At 46.4% G+C, this 23145-nt stretch overlaps 1 protein-coding gene across 2 annotated transcripts in view; it reads right to left on the minus strand.

The window, feature by feature from the left end:
- The window catches only part of LOC129699728 (N-lysine methyltransferase SMYD2-like), a 42657-nt gene extending 28728 nt beyond the window's left edge, over positions 1-13929 (minus strand). The window contains exon 1 of one of the 2 annotated variants that reach the window (XM_055639753.1): positions 13625-13929. In XM_055639753.1, the coding sequence (XP_055495728.1) occupies positions 13625-13785 (161 nt within the window). In that variant the 5' untranslated portion in view covers positions 13786-13929. The remainder of the gene's footprint in view (positions 1-13624) is intronic. The other variant, XM_055639752.1, reaches the window with a different exon arrangement.
- Positions 13930-23145: the final 9216 nt, after the last annotated feature.

Here is a 23145-nt window from a genome sequence, read left to right on the forward strand (position 1 = left end):
TCTCTCCCCTTCAGAGAGTGAGTGAGTGAGTGAGTGTGTGTGGTGTGTGTGTGTGTGTGTGTGTGTGTGTGTGTGTGTGTGTGTGTGTGTGTGTGTGTGTGTGTGTGTGTGTGTGTGTGTGTGTGTGTGTGTGTGTGTGTGTGTGTGTGTGTGTGTGTGTGTGTGTGTGTGTGTGTGTGTGTGTGTGTGTGTGTGTGTGTGTGTGTGTGTGTGTGTTGTGTGTGTGTGTGTGTGTAGTGTGTGTGTGTGGTGTGTGTGTGTGTGTGTGTGTGTGTGTGTGTGTGTGTGTGTGTGTGTGTGTGTGTGTGTGTGTGTGTGTGTGTGTGTGTGTGTGTGTGTGTGGTGTGTGTGGTGTGTGTGGTGTGTGTGCAGCTTGCGGTTCGGTGTGTGTGTGTGTGTGTGTGTGTGTGTGTGTGTGTGGTGTGTGTGTGTGTGTGTGTGTGTGTGTGTGTGTGTGGTGTGTGTGTGTGTGTGTGTGTGTGTGTGGTCCAGATGCAGCTTGCGGTTCGGTCAATCCAGCTCATGGTTTCAACACGGCCGGTTGATCCAGGCTTTCCAGGCGAATGCCCTCGAGCTTGAAGGTCCAAGACACTCTTCTGGACTCGCGGATTAGGTCTCCCAAGTGGGACAGGTCCATTACACTATGTAGCAGGAGAATGTTATGTTCCTGTTGACAGTCACACCTCCGTCTCCTGCACCCATAAAATCTAAACCCGAGGAGCACGTAACAGTACAGTACAAGAACAGGTCCTTCGGCCCTATATGTCAGTGCCAAAACATGCTGCCAAAAACACATCTTATCTGCCTGCACATAATGCATATCGCTCCATATGCATGTGCATATTCAGAGGTCTCTTAAATGCCTCTATTGTATCTGCCTCAACCACTACCATCGGCAATGGGTTTCAGGCACTCACTACCCTCTGTGAAAAGAAACTGGTCCCACACATCTCTTAAAATGTGCTCCTCTCACCTTAAAGCTATGCCTTCCAGTATTTGATTTTTTCCATCCCGGGGGAAAAGGTTCTGACTATCGCATCCATGCCTCTGGTAATTTTATATACTGTTCTTGTGCTGTACTATTGCATCTTCCAAGTGTTCAGGGAATCACCTAATCCACACCTGGTTTTGCACTCAGTCCGCCAAGGCCTGCTGGATCTCCATGTTGCTAATCTTTTTAACTGCACATCAAATATGAACCCTTCTGTTCTGGGCCTCCTCCATTATAAGAGCGAGGCCATATATAAACCAGAGGACCAGCACCTTGTATTCAACTGGGGTAGCTTACAACCCAAATGGTATGACCATTGAATACTCCAATTTTAAGTACCCACCCACCTACCTTTACCCTACTCCCAGCCTCTTCCACCTGGCTTTACATTTAACTTCTCTTCTTATCCAACAACCTTTTGTGTCATAGAGTGATACAGTGGAAAAACAGGCCCTTTGGCCCAACGCCCACATCGGCCAACATGTCCCAGCTACATTAGTCCCACCTGCCCACATTTGTTCCACATTTGTTCCACATCCCTCCAAACCAGTTCTATCCATGTACCTGTCTAATTGTTAATTAAATGTTGGTATAGTCCATTCCACAACTACCTCCTCTAGCAACTTGTTCCATACACCCACCACCCTTTGTGTGAAAAAGTTACCCCTCAGATTCATATTAAATCTTCACCTTAAATCTCTATCCTCTGGTCCCCCGATTCACCTACTCTGGGCAAGAGACAGTGCATCCACCCGATTTTATACACCTCTTTAAGATCACCCCTCATCCTCCTGTACTCCAAGGAATAGAGTCTCTTTCCTTTGTCCACACATTTGCCACTCAAACTCACATTATCTGTATCCACCTATCACTTGGAAGGCTTTGCCCTGTCCAATTCTTTTCCTGCTTTCTCGCCCCTACTCCAATCAGTCTGACGAAATGTTCCAAGCTGAAACATCGCTGCTTCCTGCCCTCCAGAGATGCTGCCCGACTCGCTGAGTTACAGGTACACTTTGTTTGCGATTGGGTTTGCATGGCAGATACAAGCCTTTTAAAAAAGAGTGTACATTTAGGTACAGTACAAATGCATATGATGATTACACAAAAAAGCTGGAGAAACTCAACGGGTGCAGCAGCATCTATGGAGCGAAGGAAATAGGCAACGTTTCGGGCCGAAACCCTTCTTCTGTGATTAACACTGTGCATATGATGATTGATCATCTGTCGAGAAGCATTTAACAAGAAACATACTATCAATACATTGTTGCATTTATATTAAATACATACTTTCAGTTTTTGCTTTAACACAGGGTCTTTGTTGATCAGGTTTCCTTTATGAGACAATACTTGATACAATGTAATTATGTGTTAATCATCAAATTGATACTATTACCCTTGCAGTTGCCAAAAGAAAACAAAGTTGAAAAAAAAAATAAGGGAAGGGAACAATTTAGAAAACCAGCATTGCAGTTGTTATCCATTCCCAGCCTCTGTAGCATGACCCAATTTCCCACTCACTGCAGGTGCACTGATACAGTCATCACTAATAACAAAGCACAACATGCCTAGCTGATTCTATATTAGGTTAAAATAGAAAAGAGGCAGCTGCAAACACACAATTAGAAGAAAGTTAAAGTTCAGACAAACCAGAGTGGGTTGACTGGAATCAAAGGTTGGCAAGAATTTTTTTTTTTGATTATTGGGAAGAGAAAATAGCAGGAAACATACCAGGTAAATTTTCATGAGCATTGGGAAAACCTTTATGGTAAATGTTGGGCTCATAATGCCGTAAACCATATAACCATATAACAATTACAGCACGGAAACAGGCCATCTCGGCCCTACAAGTCCATGCCGAACAATTTTTTTTCCCCTTAGTCCCACCTGCCTGCACTCGTACCATAACCCTCCATTCCCTTCTCAATATGCAGGGATACCAATGAACCTGCCTCCAACTTCCACTGGGAGCTCTGCCACACCACCACCACTCTCTGGTAAAGAAGTTCCCCCTCATATGTAAACTTCTGTCCCGTAAAGCAAGGGTGGGCAACCTTGTTCTGCATAGGGGCCACGCATGTCTGTGAGCGGATGGTGGGCCACATCTACCACGTGTACACATGGATCCCGACCCGGATGGTAGGCATCAAATCACGTGTTCACAGAAGGTAGACAAAAATGCTGGAGAAACTCAGCAGGTGAGGCAGCCTCATGCAATCCTTGCATGTCTCACCTGCTGAGTTTCTCCAGCATTTTAGTCTACCTTCGATTTTTCTAGCATCTGCAGTTCTTTCTTAAACATGTTCACAGAAGGTGAGCGGCCGTGCCGACGGCATTGCACAGGACGTGGCACAGCCAGAGCTCGGGGCACCCGGCCGTACTGGGGGCACCACTGGGGGCACCCGGCCCCTACTGGGGGCACCAGGCCGCTACTGGGGGCACCCGGCCGCTACTGGGGGCACCTGGCCGCTACTGGGGGCACCAGGCCACTACTGGGGGCACCAGGCTGCTACTGGGGGCACCCGGCCACTACTGGGGGCATCCGGCCACTACTGGGGGCACCTGGCCGCTACTGGGGGCACCCCGCTACTGGGGGCACCTGGCCGCTACTGGGGGCACCTGGCTGCTACTGGGGGCATCCGGCCACTACTGGGGGCACCTGGCCGCTACTGGGGGCACCCGGCCACTACTGGGGGCACCAGGCCCCTACTGGGGGCACCCGGCCCCTACTGGGGGCACCAGGCCGCTACTGGGGGCACCCGGCCACTACTGGGGGCACCAGGCCCCTACTGGGGGCACCCGGCCCCTACTGGGGGCACCAGGCCGCTACTGGGGGCACCCGGCCGCTACTGGGGGCATCCGGCCGCTACTGGGGGCATCCGGCCTCTACTGGGGGCATCCGGCCTCTACTGGGGGCACCTGGCCGCTACTGGGGGCATCCGGCCGCTACTGGGGGCACCCGGCCGTTACTGGGGGCATCCGGCCGCTACTGGGGGCATCCGGCCGCTACTGGGAGCACTGCTCGTGGAGCCCGGCCGCTGCTTGGGGCGCTCGGCGGGCCGTATGATTATGGGGGAAAGAAAAATTGCCAGCGGGCCAGATGATTTCGGGTCACAGGCGCATTCGGCTCGGGGGCCGTAGGTTGCCGACCCCTGCTGTAAAAAATCAAACTGAATGCAGAAAGTACTGAGGAGAATAATGAACATACAAGTTGGGCGCCAGAGTTAGACTGGCAACAGTCTTCTGTTATAAAGCGGCCCTTCAAGCCTGTTCTGCAGTCTATAAGATTATGGTTTCTCTACGTCCACGGCATTGTTTTACCATCTTGCTCATTAAGTATTTATCAGTCTGAAGAAGGGTTTTGGCCCGAAACGTCACCTATTTCCTTCGCTCCATAGATGCTGCAGCACCCGCTGAGTTTCTCCAGCATTTTTGTGTACCAAGTATTTATCTAGCTCTGCCTACAAGAGACTCTGCTTCCACTGCCATTTATAGAACAGATCCAAAAAGCACCTTAATTTGGTAACCTTGTATTTTTGAAGTGAGAAAAGGTTCTCCCACAACAGGAAGCGTTCTCTCCCTATCAAGACATATTCTTATACTTCAATAAAATCATCTCTCAATCTTCTGAACTCCCAGATAATCCTAAATCTATCCCATAGGACAAACTGCCCTATTCAGATATTAGTTTACTAAAGGCAAAGTGCTGGAGAAACTCAGCAGATAAGGCACAATCTCTGGAGAACATGGATAAACAGCATTTCATGCCGGGACCCTTCTTCAGGTCAAAATTTTCACCTATCCATGTTCTCCAGAGATGCCGCCTGAACTGCTGAGATACTTCAGCATATTTTTTTTTTGCTCAAGATTCCAGCATCTGCAGTTCCTCGTGTCTACTCAATTTAGTAAATCTTCTATAAAATCCTTCCAATGCATTAATAATCAATCTTAAATTTGCAGAGCATCACTATACTCAGTTCTTGAGACATGACCTCATCAGTGCCCCATATAACCTTCCTACTTTTGTATTTAATTTCCCTAGAAATAAATGCTAACATTCTGTTGTTTTTTGGAAATCATACACAAAGACCCTAGATCCACCCCTGCAATATCTTACCATTTAGATGATATGGCCCGTAAAAAAAAGATAATTTCACATTTACCACATGTCCACTAACTTAACTTAGCTCTTTGAATCTCTTTACATCCTCTTCGCAATTACCTTCCTACTTTCGAGTTATCAGCAAAGTTAGTAGCCGTGCTTTGTGCACCTGGATTTAAGGCATTCATACAAAAACGTTGCAACTCCCAGCATTAATTCCTATAGTACATCATTTTGCCAAGAAAAAATGTTCCATTTGTGTCTACTTAGAGAGTTCCCTGTCAATCTTCAACCCACACCAATATGTTAGCTATTACATTATGACCTGTTATTTTCCACATTAAATCTGATCAGTCAGAAGAAGGGACTCGACCGGAAACGTAACCCATTTCTTCTCTCCAGAGATGCTGCTCGAGTTACTCCAGCATTTTGTGTCTATTTTGTTAAGGCACCTCAAAATTATTTCTGGACATTTTGCAGAGTGGTCACAAGAATACTCCCATATCTTTATCAGAAAAAAAACCCAGCTCAATGGGGAAGAAGGACTAGGTCAATTAGGCACCAAAATACATGGATGATGTGATATTAAATGTGCCATGCATCTCTCTTCTATAAAGATGACAGTGCTGTCAATGTCACAGTAAAAGAAAGCTTAAAAAAAATGCAACAAAGGCTTTTCACTGTACCTCAGTACGCACTAAACTAGTGGTACCAGAATTTAGTAGAGATACACAAAACGTTGGCTCATCTCAAAGTAGGGAAGCCTCTGATCCTGACGGGATCCATCCGACATTGTGTAACACAGAAAGGAACTATCATCTGGTCACAATTTTCTAGTTCTCCTCGGATGTGGAATGGTTCCAAAATTTCACAATGGAAACTGCAATTACCCATTCAAAAATGATCTGTAGTTGTTGGGTTAACCCAACGCAAACAAGTTGAAAAAAAAGATACCAAAACTCCCAACTCTGGTATCACACCATTTGCTTCTTATTTTTTAGAATTATTCAATTATAACAGGTATCATAAAGGGGGAAGAAGTTGATACACATTGCAATTTTCTATAAGGCAAGGTCATGGAATATGTGCATATGTTAATAACAGAGTTGAAAGTACATTTGTTCACTAACAACCACTACCTTCCCCCTCCCTCCACATAACTTCCATGAAGTATTTGAAGGCTGAAGTTGAGGTATAATATAGACTTTCTAAAAGATATTTGGTAGATTTGTTATCAAAATGAAGCTCTTGAAATTGAAAGGGCATTGGCAGCAAGGATGAATGAATGATTAAGTTTATTGGCCAAGTATTCACATACAAGGAATTTGCCTTGGTGCTCCGCCCGCAAGTGACAACAACATGCAGTGACGGTTAGGAATGACACATAAAGCATTAAACATTAATAATAAAACATTATTCATTAAACATGTGAATTAAATAAAATACCAGAGCAAATTGAGGCTACAGAATTTTGGTTATATAGCTTCTACTGTTAGAAAAAAGCTGTTTTTTGTCTGGCTGTGGCAACTTTGATAGTCTGGAGTCGCCTTCCAGAGGGAAATGATTCAAAGAGTTTGTGGCCAGGGTGAGAGGGGTCAGAGATGATCTTACCCGCTCACTTCCTGGCCCTTGCAGTGTACAGTTCATCAATGGAGAGAAGGTTGCAGCCAATAACCATCTCAGCTGATCGGACGATTCTCTGCAGCCTCTGGATGTCGTGCTTTGTGGCTGAGCCAAACCAGACTATGATGGAGAAGGTGAGGGCAGACTCCACGATGGCCGTATAGAATTGGACGATCATTGCCTGTGGCAGATTGTGCTTCCTTAGCTGCCGCAGGAAGTACATCTTCTGTTGGGCCTTTTTGACTGTGGTGTTGATGGAGGCCCCCCATTTCAGGTCTTTGGAGATGATGGTTCCCAGGAACTTAAAAGGCTCCACAGATGTGACAGTGGTGTTGTTGATTGTGAGTGGGGTGAGGGGAGGGGGAACTCTCCTAAAGTCTACAATCAATTCCACTGTCCTTTGAGGATTGGGCTCCAGGTTGTTGCGATGGCACCAGGATGCCAGCTATGTCACTTCCTGTCTGTAGGCAGATTCTTCCCCATCCTAGACCAGTCCAATCAGGGTTGTGTCGTCCGCAAACTTGCGAAGTTTGACAGAGGACTCAGTGGAGGTACAGTTATTGGTGTAGAGAGAGTAGAGGGGAGAGTACGCAGCCTTTGCTGAGGGTTTGCTGGTCCGAGATGTGCTTTCCCAGCCTCACATGCTGCTTCCTGTCTGTCAGAAAGCTGGTGATCCACTGACAGAGGGGTTCAGGCACAGTCAACTCGGAAGGTTTGGAGTGTAGTAGCTCTGGCACAATGGTGTTGAATGCAGAGCTAAAATCAACAAACAAAATCCTCGCATATGTCCCTTGGCGGTCTAGGTGCTGGAGGATGAAGTGCAGACCAAGGTTAACTGCATCATCCACAGATCTATTGGCCCGTTTTGCAAACTGCAGAGGGTCCAGCAGGGGGGGATTTGTGATATTTTTCAGCTTGGCCAGCACAAGCCTTTCAAGGGTCTTCATGACTACAGAGGTCAGTGTGACAGGCCTGTAGCCATTAAGACCAGTAATCCTTGCCATTTTGGGTACAGGGACAATAATGGAGACTTTGAAACAGGCAGGGACAGTACAGATTTGCAGGGACTGATTGAAAATGTCTGTGTAGACCGGTGCCAGTTGTTCGGCACAGAGCTTGAGAGTAGAGGGGGAGATTTCAGGCGTTTCTGTCTTCTGAACAGCCTCTCCACCTCCTCTATTCTTGATGATGATGGAGAAGTGACGTTGTGCAGCACGGAGGGGATGGGTACTTGGGTGATTGGAGAGGGGTGGGTGCGAAAGGGTGCAGTCTTTTCAGACTGGAGTCTTGCTTTAAGTAGGTGTGAAGTAGTGATTGGGGAGGAGTGGGTGTAGAAAGGTCCAATCTTTGCAGACTGAGGTCAGGATGTGAGTGGGTGTGACGTGTTGGTTGGGGTGGGAAAGGGTCCAGTCTTTTCAGACTGGAGTCTTGCTTTAAGTAAGTGTGAAGTGGTGGTGATTGGGGAGGACTGAGTGTACAAGGGGTCTGTGTTTGTTGGGGAAGGGGGGAGGGGGAACCAGGGTTACGTTTCCCCTTGTCAAACTTGCAGTAGAACTCATTCAGGTCGTTGGTCAGCTAACGATTGTCCAAAGAGCGGGGGGCTTCCCTCTTGTAGCTGGTGATTTCTTGCAAGCCCTTCAAAACTGAAGAAGAGTCATTAGCTGAGAACTTGCTCCTAAACTTCTCAGAGTACCTTTGCTTGGCAGCTCTGATTCCTCTTCTCAGCTTGTACTTTGCCTGCCTGTGGAGGTCTGCATCCCCACTCCTGTAGACTTCCTCTTTAGACTGTCAGAGCTGTCTGAGTTCTGCAGTAAACCAGGGCTTGGCATTGTTGATTACATTACAATGTAAATACAATTTAATGCAGGTAGGTTTGAGGTGATCCATTTTGGCAGAGGGAACAAGAACAGTGAACTGTATAGGAGGAACGGCAGATGCTGGTTTAAACCGAAGATAGACAAAAGGCTGGGGTAACTCAGCAGGTCAGACAGCATCAGACAGGAAAGGAATAGGTGACATTTCGGGAAGGGTCTCAACCCTTCCCTCAGCCCTCGGGCTCCTCCTCCTCCTTTTTCCTTTCTTCTCCCCGCCACCCCCCCATCAGTCTGAAGAAGGGTTTCGGCCCGAAATGTTGCCCATTTCCTTCGCTCCAAAGATGCTGCTGCACCCGCTGAGTTTCTCCAGCATTTTTGTGTACCTTCGATTTTCCAGCATCTGCAGTTCCTTCTTAAACATGTTGTCTGACCTGCTGAGTTACTCAGCTTTTTGTGTCTATGAACAGTGAACTATTATGTTAAATTGGATAGAGGAAGGAGAGACTTGGGAATGTGTGGACATCAATCTGTCAAGGTAGCAGGACAAGTTGAAAAGTTTATGTACAAAAATAGACAAGTTACATCAGACATGTTGGTAGAAATGATATCAAGGAGTTGGAAAGAGTACAAGGGAGATTTAGAAGAATTGTGCCAAGGATGTGAACCTTTAGTTAGCGAGAATGACTAGAGGACAGAAATTAAAGGAAGATTTAAATGTATTTCAATTCACAACACGTTTGGCATGACAAAGTATATGGCAAGTATAAAAGTAAGTGGTTAAGGAACCAGGGCAGTAAGAAATGAGGAAACAAAGCAGTGAAAAATCGCAGAAAGATGCAGGAGCAAAATGGTTATAGCAGTTGTTCCAATATTCACTCGGATTGTCTTAGTTCAATGGGATTAGATGGCATGGAATTTGTTCAGTGCATACATGGAATTTTTTTCCGATATAATATATAAAGAGTCTAACTAGAGATGGGGCAGTGCTTGACTGTATTTTAGGAAATTATATTAGGCAGGTGATGAGGGATAGCTGATGTTTTAGTTCGGAATAGAAAGCAATGATAAACAGGGCAATTGCAAACTGACGAGGCCCACATCAATAATAAGGAAATTATTGGCGAAAACCTTAAGGGGCAAGATTTGTGTACATTTGCAAAGGCTAAGGCTCATCACAAATAGTTGGCACAGCATTATGTAGGGGCAGTCCCCTCTGACTAACTTGATTTGAGGTAGAAAGCAAAAGGCTTGTCATTGGATGGTGCCTATAAATGAGATCTGTGGTGGTTTGCATAAGAGTAACGTAGCGTACTTTGGTGGGATCGGTCCAGAGTTGTGCACGAGGTCTTGTTGGAGAGTTGCCTTCGTGCCTGTGGAAGGCAGAGGGCAGTCCACCAGTCAACAATGCACCAGCCTTATCTACAGGTTTAATGACAAGCAAGTGTTCACAAGTTATAGGAGTAGAATTTGGCCATTCGGCCCATCAAGCCGGCACGCACACCCCCATCCACATTACAAGCAAGTGTTCACAAGTTATAGGAGTAGAATTTGGCCATTCGGCCCATCAAGTCTACTCCGCCATTCAATCATGGCTGATCTCTGCCTCCTAATCCCATTTTCCTGCCTTCTCCCCATAACCCTTGACACCCGTTCTAATCAAGAACTTGTCTATCTCTGCCTTAAAAATATCCACTGACTTGGTCTCCACAGCCCTCTGTGGCAACAAGTTCCACAAATTAACTACCCTCTGACTAAAGAAGTTCCCCCTCACCTACGTTTTAAAAGAATGCCCTTTAATTCTGAGGCTATGACCTCTGGTCCTAGACTCTCCCACCAGTGGAAACATCCTTTCCACATCCACTCTATCTATGCCTTTCATTGTTCTGTAAGTTTCAATGAGGTCCCCCTTCAACCTTCTAAACTCCAGTGAGTAGAGGCTCATGGCTGTCAAACGCTTTTCATATGCTAACCCACTTATTCCTGGAATCATTCTTGTAAAATTCTTCTGGACCCTCCCCAGAGCCAGCATATCCACTCTCAGATATGGGACCCAAATTTACTCGCAGTACTCTAAATGTGGCCTGACCAGCGCCTTATAGTGCCTCAACATTACATCTCTGTTTTTGTAATCCAGTCCATGATATAAATGCTAGCATTTAATTTGCTTTCCTTACTGATTCGACTTGCAAATTAACATTTTGGGAGTCCTGCATCAGCACTCACAAGTCCCTCTGCGCCTCCAATTTTGGGATTCTCTCTCCATTTAGAAAAGAATCTACGCCTTTATTCTTATTACCAAAATGCAGGGCTCCACACTTTGCTGTACTGAAGTTCATCTGTCTACTCTCCTATCCTGTCCAAGTCACAAAGCCAACATGAAGAGAAGCAGTCCCAGGACTGACCCTTGCTGAACTCCATTAGTCATTGGCAGCCAACCTGAAAAAGCGCCTTTTATCACAACATCCATGCCTTCTGCCAACTCGCTATCCATGCTGGTATCTTTCGTAGCAGCCTGACGTGCAGCACCTTATCGAAGGCCTTCTGAAAATCTAGGTAAACAAGAGCTACAACCTCTGTCCATCCTGCTATTAACTTCCTCAAAGAACTCCAGCAGATTTGTCAGGCAAGATCTTCCCTTCACAAAACCACTGGTCAGGCTAACCAGCCTAGAGTTCCCGCTCTTCTGCTGTGCTCCCTTCTTGTACAGCAGGGTGATATTCACAAGTTTCCAATCTTCAGGAACTACTCCTAACTCTAGTGACTCTTGAAATATTACAACGAATGCCTCCACAATCTCTGAGGTCACCTCCTTCAGAAGCCTGGGTGCAGTCCAGGTGACTTATCCACCCTCAGACATTTCAGTTTTCCTATTACCTTCTCCTTGGTAAATGCCACTCCTCTAACTTCCATCCCCTGACTCTCTAGGATTGCAGGCACACTGTAGGTGTCTTCTACTGTGAAGACTGATGCAAAAAAACACATTGCCTGTATAACCAAGAGGCATACCAACCCCTTTACTTCTCAAAAGGTTAGGGAAATTAAGCATATGTCCAATAACTCCCACCAAATTAGACTTTAGACATACAGCATTGAGAAAGGCTCTATGCGTCCCTGCCGAAAAGTGATCACCTCGTACATGATCCTACATAGACTAGGGACAATTTTACAATTTACCGAAGCCAATTAATCTACAAACCTGTACACCTTTGTAGTGTGGGAGGAAACTAAAACACTTGGAGAAAAACACACGGTCACAGGAAGAATGTACAAACTCCATACAGACTAAACCTGTGGTCAGGGTCGAACCCGCGTCTCTGGCAGCAACTCTACCATTGCACCACTGTTCCGCTCTTTTACAGATTACTAAAGATGTACTGTAGAAAACATCCTATCCAGGTGCATTTTAGCTTAGTATGCCAACTGCTCTGCCCAAGACCACAATAAATTAAGCAGAAGGTTATGAAGGCAAACCAGCCCCTCCAATCAACTACATTTAAACTTCATGTTGCCTCAGGAAAGCAGCCAACATAATCAAGGGCCACTCACATCAGGGAAGGAATAAAGGAGGACCCGGAATGTGGGAGGTGGGAACAATGAACCATGGAGGATCCGGCATGAGAGGCCGCTGTGGGGTGGGGTGGGTGGGGGGAGTTCTTATGCACTGTCTTCAGGTTGTTTATAATCAAGAGAAGAGTTTTTAAAAAATCAGAAAAGGAAATCTAAAGATCGCAAACTTCAGTGGGGCATGACTCTCTCTCATCTTTGCACTTTTGAAATATTGGCTTGGTCATAGGAGAGGGTAATTGTGGAGGGGAGTTATTCTGACTGTGAGCAATGCTGGGACAGACGGACAAGCAAGTGCGTGCACACACACACAAAACACAAATCTACAGACCACACTAAAATTGGCAGAGTTGTGGCTATTGCGGGTTGTCAAAGTTTACAGCAGGATGTAAATCAGTTACAAACACAGATGGAGTTTTAATCTGGACAAGTGTAAAATGGTGCACTTTGGGAGGTCAAATGTCAACTGTAAAGTTTGTGGATCATTGATGTACAAAGGGATCGGAGTGCAAATCCATAGCACCCCAAAAATGACAACAAAAGTAGATAGGGTGGTCAAGAAGATATATGTCATGCCTGCATCAGCCAGGACATGGAGTATAAAAGTTGGCAAGTCATGCTGCAGCTGTATAGTAAGCCATCCATCGTTCTGGTTCTCACATTACAGGAATGAGGAGACTGTGGAGAGGGTAAAGAGGTGGGATATTGCCAGGATTAAAGAATATTAACTATGAAAGGCTGGACAGACTTAGATTGCTTTCCCTGGATGTATCGGAGTCTAAGGTGTGTGCTGATAGAAGTATGTAAAATTATGTGAGGCATAGACAGGATAGATGGCCCAAGTCTTTTTCGCCAGGGTGAAAATATAAAATTCTAGACAGCGTAGGTTTAAGGTGAAAGGGGGAAAGTTTAAAGAAGATTTGCAAGGCAGGTCTTAATTTTTCACGGAGTACTAGGCGCCTGGAACACAAACCAGGGGAGGTCATGTAAGTAGATACAGCATTTAAGACGCATTCTGACAGGCATATGAACAGACAGGGAATGAAGGGATATAGACCATGTGCTGGCGCTTGGGATTAGCTTGGTTTGGCATCGTGACAAGCAGGCACTGATATCACGGGCCTAGGGGCCTGTTCCTGTGGGGCACTGTTCTATACTCTTTAAAATAGATCATTCTATAAATGACACTGAATTCTCCAATGAGTGGAATTCCAACTCCATACAAGAACAGCGCTCCGTAAATACTTCCAGGGTGAAAGGATCAAGTGTGGTCAACTTGGCTTTCAACGGACACCAGCACACCAATACAAATTATATTATCGAAATAATTAAGCTATTCAAATAAAGTGTTCTGGACCTTCCGTGTGCAACTTGCCCTGGGTAACATGAAAACCACCGAGATACTGAGCGCTGGCACCTTGCAACCATTGAGCCGGCTCCTACCCACACAAGGACCCATCATCATGGGATCTCGTCATCCTGCAAAACAACGTTAGTGAGCAAGTTTGCAGCGAAGACGTTGGTCTCACGTACCGGGTGAAGCAGTGCTCGCAGTGGTTGCCCCGCTCGTTGACGGTGAGGACGTGTGTGTAGGCTGGGCATGTGAAGAGCAGCTCGCCTATCTGCAGGTCCTTGCGAGTCTGCAGCCCTCTCCCCTTGCCCTCGCTCAGGAACCTCTCGGCGGCCGCTGGCATGTTTCACAGCCCAGATCTTCCGCCTCCGCAGTCCCTATTGCAGTCCCTCTACCCTCCCCCGGAAGACAGACAGGCAGACAGACAGGCTCGGCCGCAAGGCGCTGTGCTGTGCTGGGCTGTGCTGGGCTGAGCTGGGCTGTGCTGTGTTGCTGTTGCTGCTGCGCTGCCACTGCCACTGCCCGGTCCGCCTTCACTTTGTTCTCCAGTGAGCGAGCGAGCGCGTGGACCCCGCGGCCGCCCGCCCGACCCAGTCCCAGCGCTGCGTCTCCCCCGTGCCCGCGCACCACCATCCGCTTCAATGGGAGCCGACCCGCTGCGCTCGCTCCCGCGACCAGCCCTGTGCTCACCCGGGTCCTAGCGCCCGCCGCCTACCTCCAACCAAAGATCTTAGAGCGAAGATCTTTACCTCCAACCTTCCCAAAAAGCCCCACACGTCTCTCAAGTCTCACTGACAACTTATTATTTTATTTTATTTTTATTATTTATTTCGAACAGAATAAAAGAATAAAAAGCAAGTGTGAAACAGCATACAAAAAAACAAAACAAGAATATTTATAAAGTGTCATAAACAATATCTATAAATAAATGAAATCGTATGTGTCCGAAACAAAAAAAAATCGTTCTCAATGTGAAACGTTTCGTGGATCTGCCACTAAACTTTTAATTTTTAAGAAATTTAGGAAAACGTCACCCATTGCTTCTCTTCAGAGATGCTGCCTGTTCTGCTGAGTTACTGCAGCATTTTGTGCCTTATCTTTGGTTTAAACCCACATCTGCAGTTCCTTCCTATACAAAATTATTATGTACTCCCTATCTTTACAGAGTTATAGAGGACCAATAAGTCGGAGTAGGATTGAGAATTACAGTGACAGGCAACGAGAAGTTCAGGGTGGTCCCATGGACTAAATGCAGCTGCTCCATGTATGATGGTTACCCAACCTGCATTTGATTTCTACAATTAAATCAGTCTTGAAGTTAAAAATGAGCAGGAAGGAACGACAGATGTATTATGATGGGGGGGATGGTGAGGGTTCAGAGTGGGTTAGGTCTGAAACAGGGTCTCGACTAGAAACGTCACTCATTCCTTCTCTGGAGATATGCTGCCTGGCCCACTGAGTTACTCCAGCATTTTGTGTCTATCTGCATTATTTAAGGCCAGCTTGCATTCTTTAAAAAGGGTGCATTCCAGAACTTGGGAAGCATTGAAAATGACAATAGTGAAGTGAGGTTCACTAATTGAAGCCTTGAAGAGGGTGTGAATTGTCATTGATCCCCCACCAAGGCCCAGAAGGCACAAAGGATGGCACCTGTTGTCAGTGGCATGATCACAACCAGGATAGTGCTGCAAAATGCCGATGAACTCATCTCTGGGGTTGAGGTCAATGAAGGCAACTTTGAAGGTCACAGCCTATCAACACTACCAACAGCTTCCAGGGACTGCAGCCCCAGTTTTACTCACCCACAAATTCTATCAGTCATTCCTACCATTCATACAATCACGCATACTTTGAACTTCTCCAAGCCAAACACCCACAACCCACAGCTTAAGCATAAAAATGGCCTTTAATAAAACCTGACAATGTGCACTAACGTCATGTGATTTTTTCTATTACAAATCTCAAATTGTGGAGTACAGGCAAATAAATAAATGATGGGTCTTTGTCCCAAACATTATGGATGGCACTGTATAATATATATACACACACACACGCACACGCACACACACACACGCACACACGCACACACACACACACACACACACACACACACACACACACATGCACACACACACGCACACACACACGCACACACACACACACACACACACACACACGCACACACACACACACACATATGTCTGTTTGTGTATATATGTGTGTGCATTACACCAAAGGGCACAGCCTCAGAATAAAAGGACATATCATTAGAATGGAGATGAGGAGGAATTTCTTTAGCCAGATGGTGGTGAATCGGTGTAATTCATTGCCACAGACTGCAGTGGAGTCCAAATCCTTTGGGTATTTTTAAAACAGAGATTCATAGGTAAGGTTTGATTAGTAAAGTTGTCAAAGGTTACGAGGAGAAGGCAAGAAAATGGGGTTGAGAGGGAAATAGAGTTCAGCCACGTTCTCCCCGTGACCACGTGGGTTTTCTCCGAGATCTTCGGTTTCCTCCCACACTCCAAAGTCATACAGGTATACAGGTAAATTGGCTTGGTATAAGTGTAAATAGTCCCTAGTGTGCGTAGGATAGTGTTAGTGTGCGGGGATCGCTGATCGGTGCAGATCCGGCGGGCTGAAGGACCTGTTTCGTGCTGTATCTCTAAACAAAAGAAGCAAAGAATGGCAGAGCAGAGTCGATGAGCTGAATGGCCTAATTCTGCTCCTTTGGACTTATATAGGTTTCATTTCCACTGATGATAGCTGGAAGCTACGAATGAACATTGCAAAAACTCAGTGGGTCAAGAAGCAGAGGTGCTGTTTGATCTGCTGAGTTCTTCCGGCATTCTGTTTGTGTTCCTTTCCATTGATGATGCTGAAGGAAAGATATATCATGCTGTCATCCAGGAATGTGCATTCCAATTCGCTAATCCACACTGTAGGAAGCATTAAGAGTCATGACCAAAGTAGGAATTCTGCATTGGTTTCTTCTTCCATTTGGGAAATAAGACTTTCTGAGCCTATGGACACTTAATGCAGGACAAGAAGAGTAGTGAATCATCAGAGAACATATTTGGACCTTATATTTGTAAGAAAAGAATCAGCTTTTATTGTTATCACCTTAGGAATTCACAGTATTCCTTGTGGAGTTCCCAAAAATAAAATGGCATGTAGTGCATTTCTTTCTTGGTTTCCATTTTTGACATTAGACATGCATATATTTAAATTTCTTGCGATGTAGCAATCTTAACGTTATGTGGATAAAATGGAAGAGATAAATAATTGAAGCTTATTTTTGCAATCAGGTCCTTGTATTTTAAGATCGAGACCCTATTTATCCTAGTAACACATGTAACAGTCACAGGAATGAAGTCACTTGCAAACAGCTGCAACATATGTGGAATTATCAGGAGTTGACTCAGGTTTTTCCAAAGAAAGCACATTCATCAAATCTGTTATTGTTTTTAAAAAGCTAATCATTCTCTCGTAGGGATTAATCTAGCTGGAAATATATATACAGGTGCACAACCTTTTATCCGAAAGCCTTGGGACCAGACACCTTTCGTAATTCAGAATTTGTCGGTCTTCGGAATGGAAATTTTTTTGCGTAGATTTTAATGGCTGGCTCAGTGGTAGAGTGCTCGGCTCATATCCGCAAGGCCGCGAGTTTGCGCCTTGATCCCGGCAGAAGAAGTTGGAGCGGGGCTGGGCTGGGCTGGGCTGCTGCTGGCTGTGGGTCTCTCGGTTCTCCGTGCTTGCGATGGGCCTGGTGGTCGACGTCCAATTGGTCCTGATGTCTCCTGTGACTGCACAGACCTGCAGCCATCGCCGTCGTGAAGACAGTACAAAGCCCCCGCGCCGGTGCAATGAGCGGGGAGCTGGAGAGGGGAGGGAAGGGGTCACACACATGGCCGGGAAGCAGAGGGGTGTAGGTGGGGTGAAATTGAAGGGAGCGACAATCTGCTGCTGCTGCCTGCACGCTAAGTTTAAAAGTTCCCACGCAAGACTCACGATACACTGTGTATCGTGTCTACCGTGGGAACTTTTAAACTCAGCGGGCAGGTAGCAGCATATTGTCAATTATTAACCCTCCCGCGCAATATACTCTCACCTTCTCTTTTATGAATGGGGATTTAGTTCCTCTTTCTTCGAGGACCGACCGGAGGTTCCGCTATCACCTCTGCGGGCCGCCCTCGGTGAACGTCCTGTCTCCCTGTCCCTGGGATAGTAGGGGGCGATCAAACAGCACAATATCCCACTCCCCCTCCAACGCGACCCCAAGAACAAGAAGTACCTTCCACACTATCAGTTTCTGCCCATACACTGCGTGTTCCTCTGGAGTTGGAACGGGGCTGGGCTGGAGTTGCTGATCTGGGATCTCCGTGCTTGCAGTGGGCCTGGGGGTCGGTGTCCCGATGAGAGGGCGCAGCTCGGGCTGTGGGCGAACTGCCACTTGTCGCCGTAGCGGCCCATCGGGGAGCGGCTTCTGGTGGTCCTGACGTCTCCGGCCAGTTTGCAGTTTTCCTCTGGAGTTGGAACGGGGCTGGGCTGCTGCTGGCTGTGGGTCTCTGGGTTCTCCATGCTTGCAGTGGGCCTGGGGGTCGGTGTCCCGTTGGTCCTGACGTCTCCGGTGACTGCACTGCGCTGCTAGAATCGCCGACGTGAAGACAGTGCAAAGCCCCCGCGCCGGTGCAATGAGCGGGGAGCTGGAGAGGGGAGGGAAGGGGTCACACACATGGCCGGGAAGCAGAGGGGTGTAGGTGGGGTGAAACTGAAGGGAGCGACAATTTGCTGCTGCCTGCACGCTAAGTTTAAAAGTTCCCACGCAAGACTCACGATACACGGTGTATCGTGTCTACCGTGGGAACTTTTTAACCCAGCGGGCAGGCAGCAGCATATTGTCAATTATTAACCCTCCCACGCAATATACCCTCACCTCTTTTATGAATGGGGATTTAGTTCCCCTTTCTTCGAGGACTGACCGGAGCTTCCGCTGTCACCTCTGCGGGCCGCCCTCGGTGAACGTTTTCAAGGACCTTTCTTCAAGGACCGAAAAAATGTCGCTATTCGGAGGTTTTCGTTATTTGGATCGTCGGATAAAAGGTTGTGCACCTGTATATATATATTTTTTGTGTGCCTCTATTGGAATCTTCTTTCAGGACTGGCAATCTTGCGAGCTCCTTTATCAAAGTTCTTACTGGACTAGAGCTGGACTATTCACGCCTGACCAACATGGCCTACTGCAACCAGCGAGGCCTGTACCTACCAGTCTTCTGATGCCCTCAGCTGATGAACCTGGTGCTTTCCCGGAACTGCCGATACCATGACTGGACCACCTGGACTAACCAAAAGCGGACCCCCATCTTAAGGAGCTGCGACTCTGTGACCTGATCACTGGGCTGACCAAACGTGGGCCCTGATCTCGCAAAGTTGCCAACCCCATAATTGGACAACTGAGCCTGATCGATAGAGGTCCCCGAACTCTCGGAGTGCCCGACACAGAGACCCGACGTCAGGCCCTGACCGACCAGGCCGAGAGCCTAAACTACCAGAGCATCAATGCCTCAACCTGGTTCCTGGATGGCACACACCTACATTATGGCAGAGCCAACTTCTCACCTCAACTCCCGAGCCCAGCCAGGAGCAGCCACCTAGCCAGAAAACCTGGGCTGCGCACTGGACTGCAGGTGAGACTGAAACAATGTTGTGTTAAGTATCACCTCTCTAGCATATCTCCCTAGATAGACAGAGTTGACGTGGATAAGCTTTTCCCACTGAGAGTAGGGAAGATTCAAACAAGAGGACATGACTTGAGAATCAAGGGACAGAAGTTTAGGGGTAACATGAGGGGGAACTTCTTTACTCAGAGTGGTAGCTGTGTGGAATGAGCTTCCAGTGGAAGTGGTGGAGGCAGGTTTTATCATTTAAAAATAAATTGGATAGGTATATGGACGGGAAAGGAATGGAGGGTTATGGTCTGAGTGCAGGTGGATGGGACTAGGGGAAAATAAGTGTTTGGCACAGACTAGAAGGGCCGAGATGGCCTGTTTCCGTGCTGTAATTGTTATATGTTATACAGTGGCTTGCAAAAGTTTTCATACCCCTTGAACTTTTCCACATTTTGTCACGTTACAACCACAAACGTAAATGTATTTTATTGGGATTTTATGTGATAGACCAACACAAAGTGGCGGATAATTGTGAAGTGGAAGGAAAATCATACATGGTTTTCAAATTTTATTACAAATAAAAAACTGAAAAGTGTGGCGTGCAAAAGTATTCAGCCCCCCTGAGTCAATACTTTGTAGAACCACCTTTCGCTGCAATTACAGCTGCAAGTCTTTTGGGGTATGTCTCTACCAGCTTTGCACATCTAGAGACTGAAATTTTTGCCCATTCCTCTTTGCAAAATAGCTCAAGCTCAGTCAGATTGGATGGAGAGCGTCTGTGAACAGCAATTTTCAAGTCTTGCCAGAGATTTTCAATTGGATTTAGGTCTGGACTTTGACTGGGCCATTCTAACACATGAGTATGCTTTGATCTAAACCATTCCATTGTAGCTCTGGCTGTATGTTTAGGGTCGTTGTCCTGCTGGAAGGTGAACCTCCGCCCCAGTCTCAAGTGTTTTGCAGACTCTAACAGGTTTTCTTCCAAGATTGCCCTGTATTTGGCTCCATCCATCTTCCCATCAACTCTGACCAGCTTCCCTGTCCCTGCTGAAGAAAAACATCCCCACAGCATGATGCTGCCACCACCATGTTTCACAGTGGGGATGGTGTGTTCAGGGTGATGTGCAGTGTTAGTTTTCTGCCACACATAGCGTTAAATTTAGGCCAAAAACTTCAATTTTGGTCTCATCTGACCAGAGCACCTTCCTCCACATGTTTGCTGTGTCCCCCACATGGCTTGTGGCAAACTGCAAACGGGACTTCTTATGGCTTTTTTTCAACAATGACTTTCTTCTTGCCACTCTTCCATAAAGGCCCGATTTGTGGAGTGCACGACTAATAGTTGTCCTGTGGTCAGATTCTCCCACCCGAGCTGTGGATCGCTGCAGCTCCTTCAGAGTTACCATGGGCCTCTTAGCTGCTTCTCTGATCAATGCTCTCCTTGCCCGGCCTGTCAGTTTAGGTGGACGGCCATGTCTTGGTAGGTTTGCAGTTGTGCCATACTCTTTCCATTTTCGGATGATGTATTGAACAGTGCTCCGTGAGATGTTCAAAGCTTGGGATATTTTTTTATAACCTAACCCTGCTTTAAACTTCTCCACAACTTTATCCCTGACCTGTCTGGTGTGTTCCTTGGGCTTCATGATGCTGTTTGTTCACTAATGTTCTCTAACAAACCTCTGAGACCTTCACAGAACAGCTTTATTTATACTGAGATTAGATTACACACAAGTGGACTCTATTTACTAATTAGGTGACTTCTGAAGGCAATTGGTTGCACTGGATTTTATTTAGGGTATCAGAGTAAAGGGGCTGAATACTTTTGGACGCCACACTTTTCAGTTTTTTATTTGTAAAAAAATTGGAAAACCATGTATCATTTTCCTTCCACTTCACAATTATGCGCCACTTTGTGTTGGTCTATCACATAAAATCCCAATAAAATACATTTACGTTTGTGGTTGTAACGTGACAAATGTGGAAAAGTTCAAGGGGTATGAAAACGTTTGCAAGCCACTGTATGTTATATATTGTTAGCAAACATCCACACTACTGAAAACAAGCTGGATGAACTGAAAGCTAGATTCACCTACTTTAGGGAACTTCGAGACTTCTGTGTGCTTTGTTTTACAGAGATCTGTCTCAACTCTGCCTTACCTGACTGTGTTGTATAATTGAAGGGCTTCTCACTTCACTGGATGGTCTGTACAGTATCCTGAGCTAACGTCAGGGGCAGAAGGATCTAATAACATCCTAATAAACTCCTTGTGGTGTTTGAATGTACTGGGAATATCTGATAGTGAAGTATCGTCCTTGGTCCCTGCCACGGGAATTCACATTGGCTATCCTGACAGCAGTCGGCATCCTATCCCATGCTGATGATAAGCTTGCAATTTAAGAGCTACACAAGTCACAAGCCTTGAAACAAAGTATCCTCAGATTTTATTCATAATAGCACCACGGAACAAGCTGCCAGAGGAGGTAGTTGAGGCAGGTACTATCACAATGTTTAAAAAACATTTGGACAGGATGGGTTTAGAGGGCTATGGGTCAAATGCTGGCAGGTGGGACTATTGTAGATAGGGTATGTTGGGCAGCATGGGCAAGTTGGGCTGAAGTACCTGTTTACACGCTGTACGATTCTATGACTCTAATAACCAGGCCAACCTCAAGAGTGTGCTACCAAATACTATCAGCATGATTCCTGTCTAATCAAAGGCCCACACATCCTCATTCAGTGCTACACAACCATCAAAGATGCATATTGCTCCATCCCCAATCCAGTTTGGAAAATCTGACCAGCTGGCTGGTCCATGCTTACAAGCAGAACATGCTTACATCAGAACATACTTACAACAGAATATGCTTACCACCAGAAACTGATACAGTGAAATCCGGTACAGCAGGTTGTGAAGTGCTGCTCTCAGCAAACAAATTAGATCCTTCGTGATGGCATTGAGTTGGCGGAGTGGTCCACATTCAAGGAGTCTGCGGCCAACCTGCTTGAGAATCACAGGTTTCAACAGTAAGTGTGTAGTGAAATGCACGCTATGAAGGAAATGTGCATGTGAAGGTGAAGTCGAAGGCTGCAGCGGTCAGGTCAAAAATATTCCAAGTTGTAGAGGGAATCTATTTACGAACTTCACTGAGCCACCAAGCATGTATGTCAGGAGGGAATTCTGGAGCAAGCTAGAGTCTCAGGGTAAAAACAAACACTTGACAACGGTGCTATGATGGGCTACGAAGTGGTTGGGCAGCATCGCTGTTAACAACATGCTAGTCCCCAACAAGCTCAATGTATTCTATATGTAGGTAGGAACTGCAGATGCTGGTTTAAACCGAAGATAGACACAAAATGCTGGAGTAACTCTGCGGAAGAGGCAGCGTCTCTGGAGAGAAGGAATGGGTGACGTTTTGGGTCGAGACCGTCTGAAGAAGGCTGGTGGAACAATGTCACTCACCCCTAGTCCAGATGGAATCCTCGGACCTGCATGGACCGACTGGCAGGAGTATTCACCGACATTATTAACCTCTCACCACTCCATTATGAGGTCCCCACCTGCTTTAAGAAGACTACAATCTTTCTGGTGCCAACAAAAACCATGATAGTGCGTCTTCATGACTGCTGTCCAGTGACTCTGACATCCCCCCATCATGAAGTGCTTTGAGAGACTGGTCATAGTGCACATTAACTCCAGCCTCCCAGCGAGCCTTGATCAACTGCAGTTTGCCAACCATCTCCCTGGGCCTACACTCATCTCTGGAACATCTAGGCAACAAGGTCCCCTGTGCCTGGGTCCTATTTATTGATCGGGTGAAGCCCTTGGTCTTCTCCATTGTCAGAGTGAGGCTCAACGCAAATTGGAGGAACAGCATCTCATATTTCGCTTGGGCCGCTTACAGCCCAGTGGTATGAATATTGATTTCCATCCCTCCCCCACCCAAGTCACACCAGCTTCTCGTTTTCACCCTACAAACAACTAACAATGGCCTTTTTCCTTTATCATCATTACTTTTTTGCATATCTTTCA

The sequence above is a fragment of the Leucoraja erinacea genome, chromosome 8 (assembly GCF_028641065.1).
Source record: "Leucoraja erinacea ecotype New England chromosome 8, Leri_hhj_1, whole genome shotgun sequence".
NCBI classification, from domain to species: domain Eukaryota; kingdom Metazoa; phylum Chordata; class Chondrichthyes; order Rajiformes; family Rajidae; genus Leucoraja; species Leucoraja erinaceus.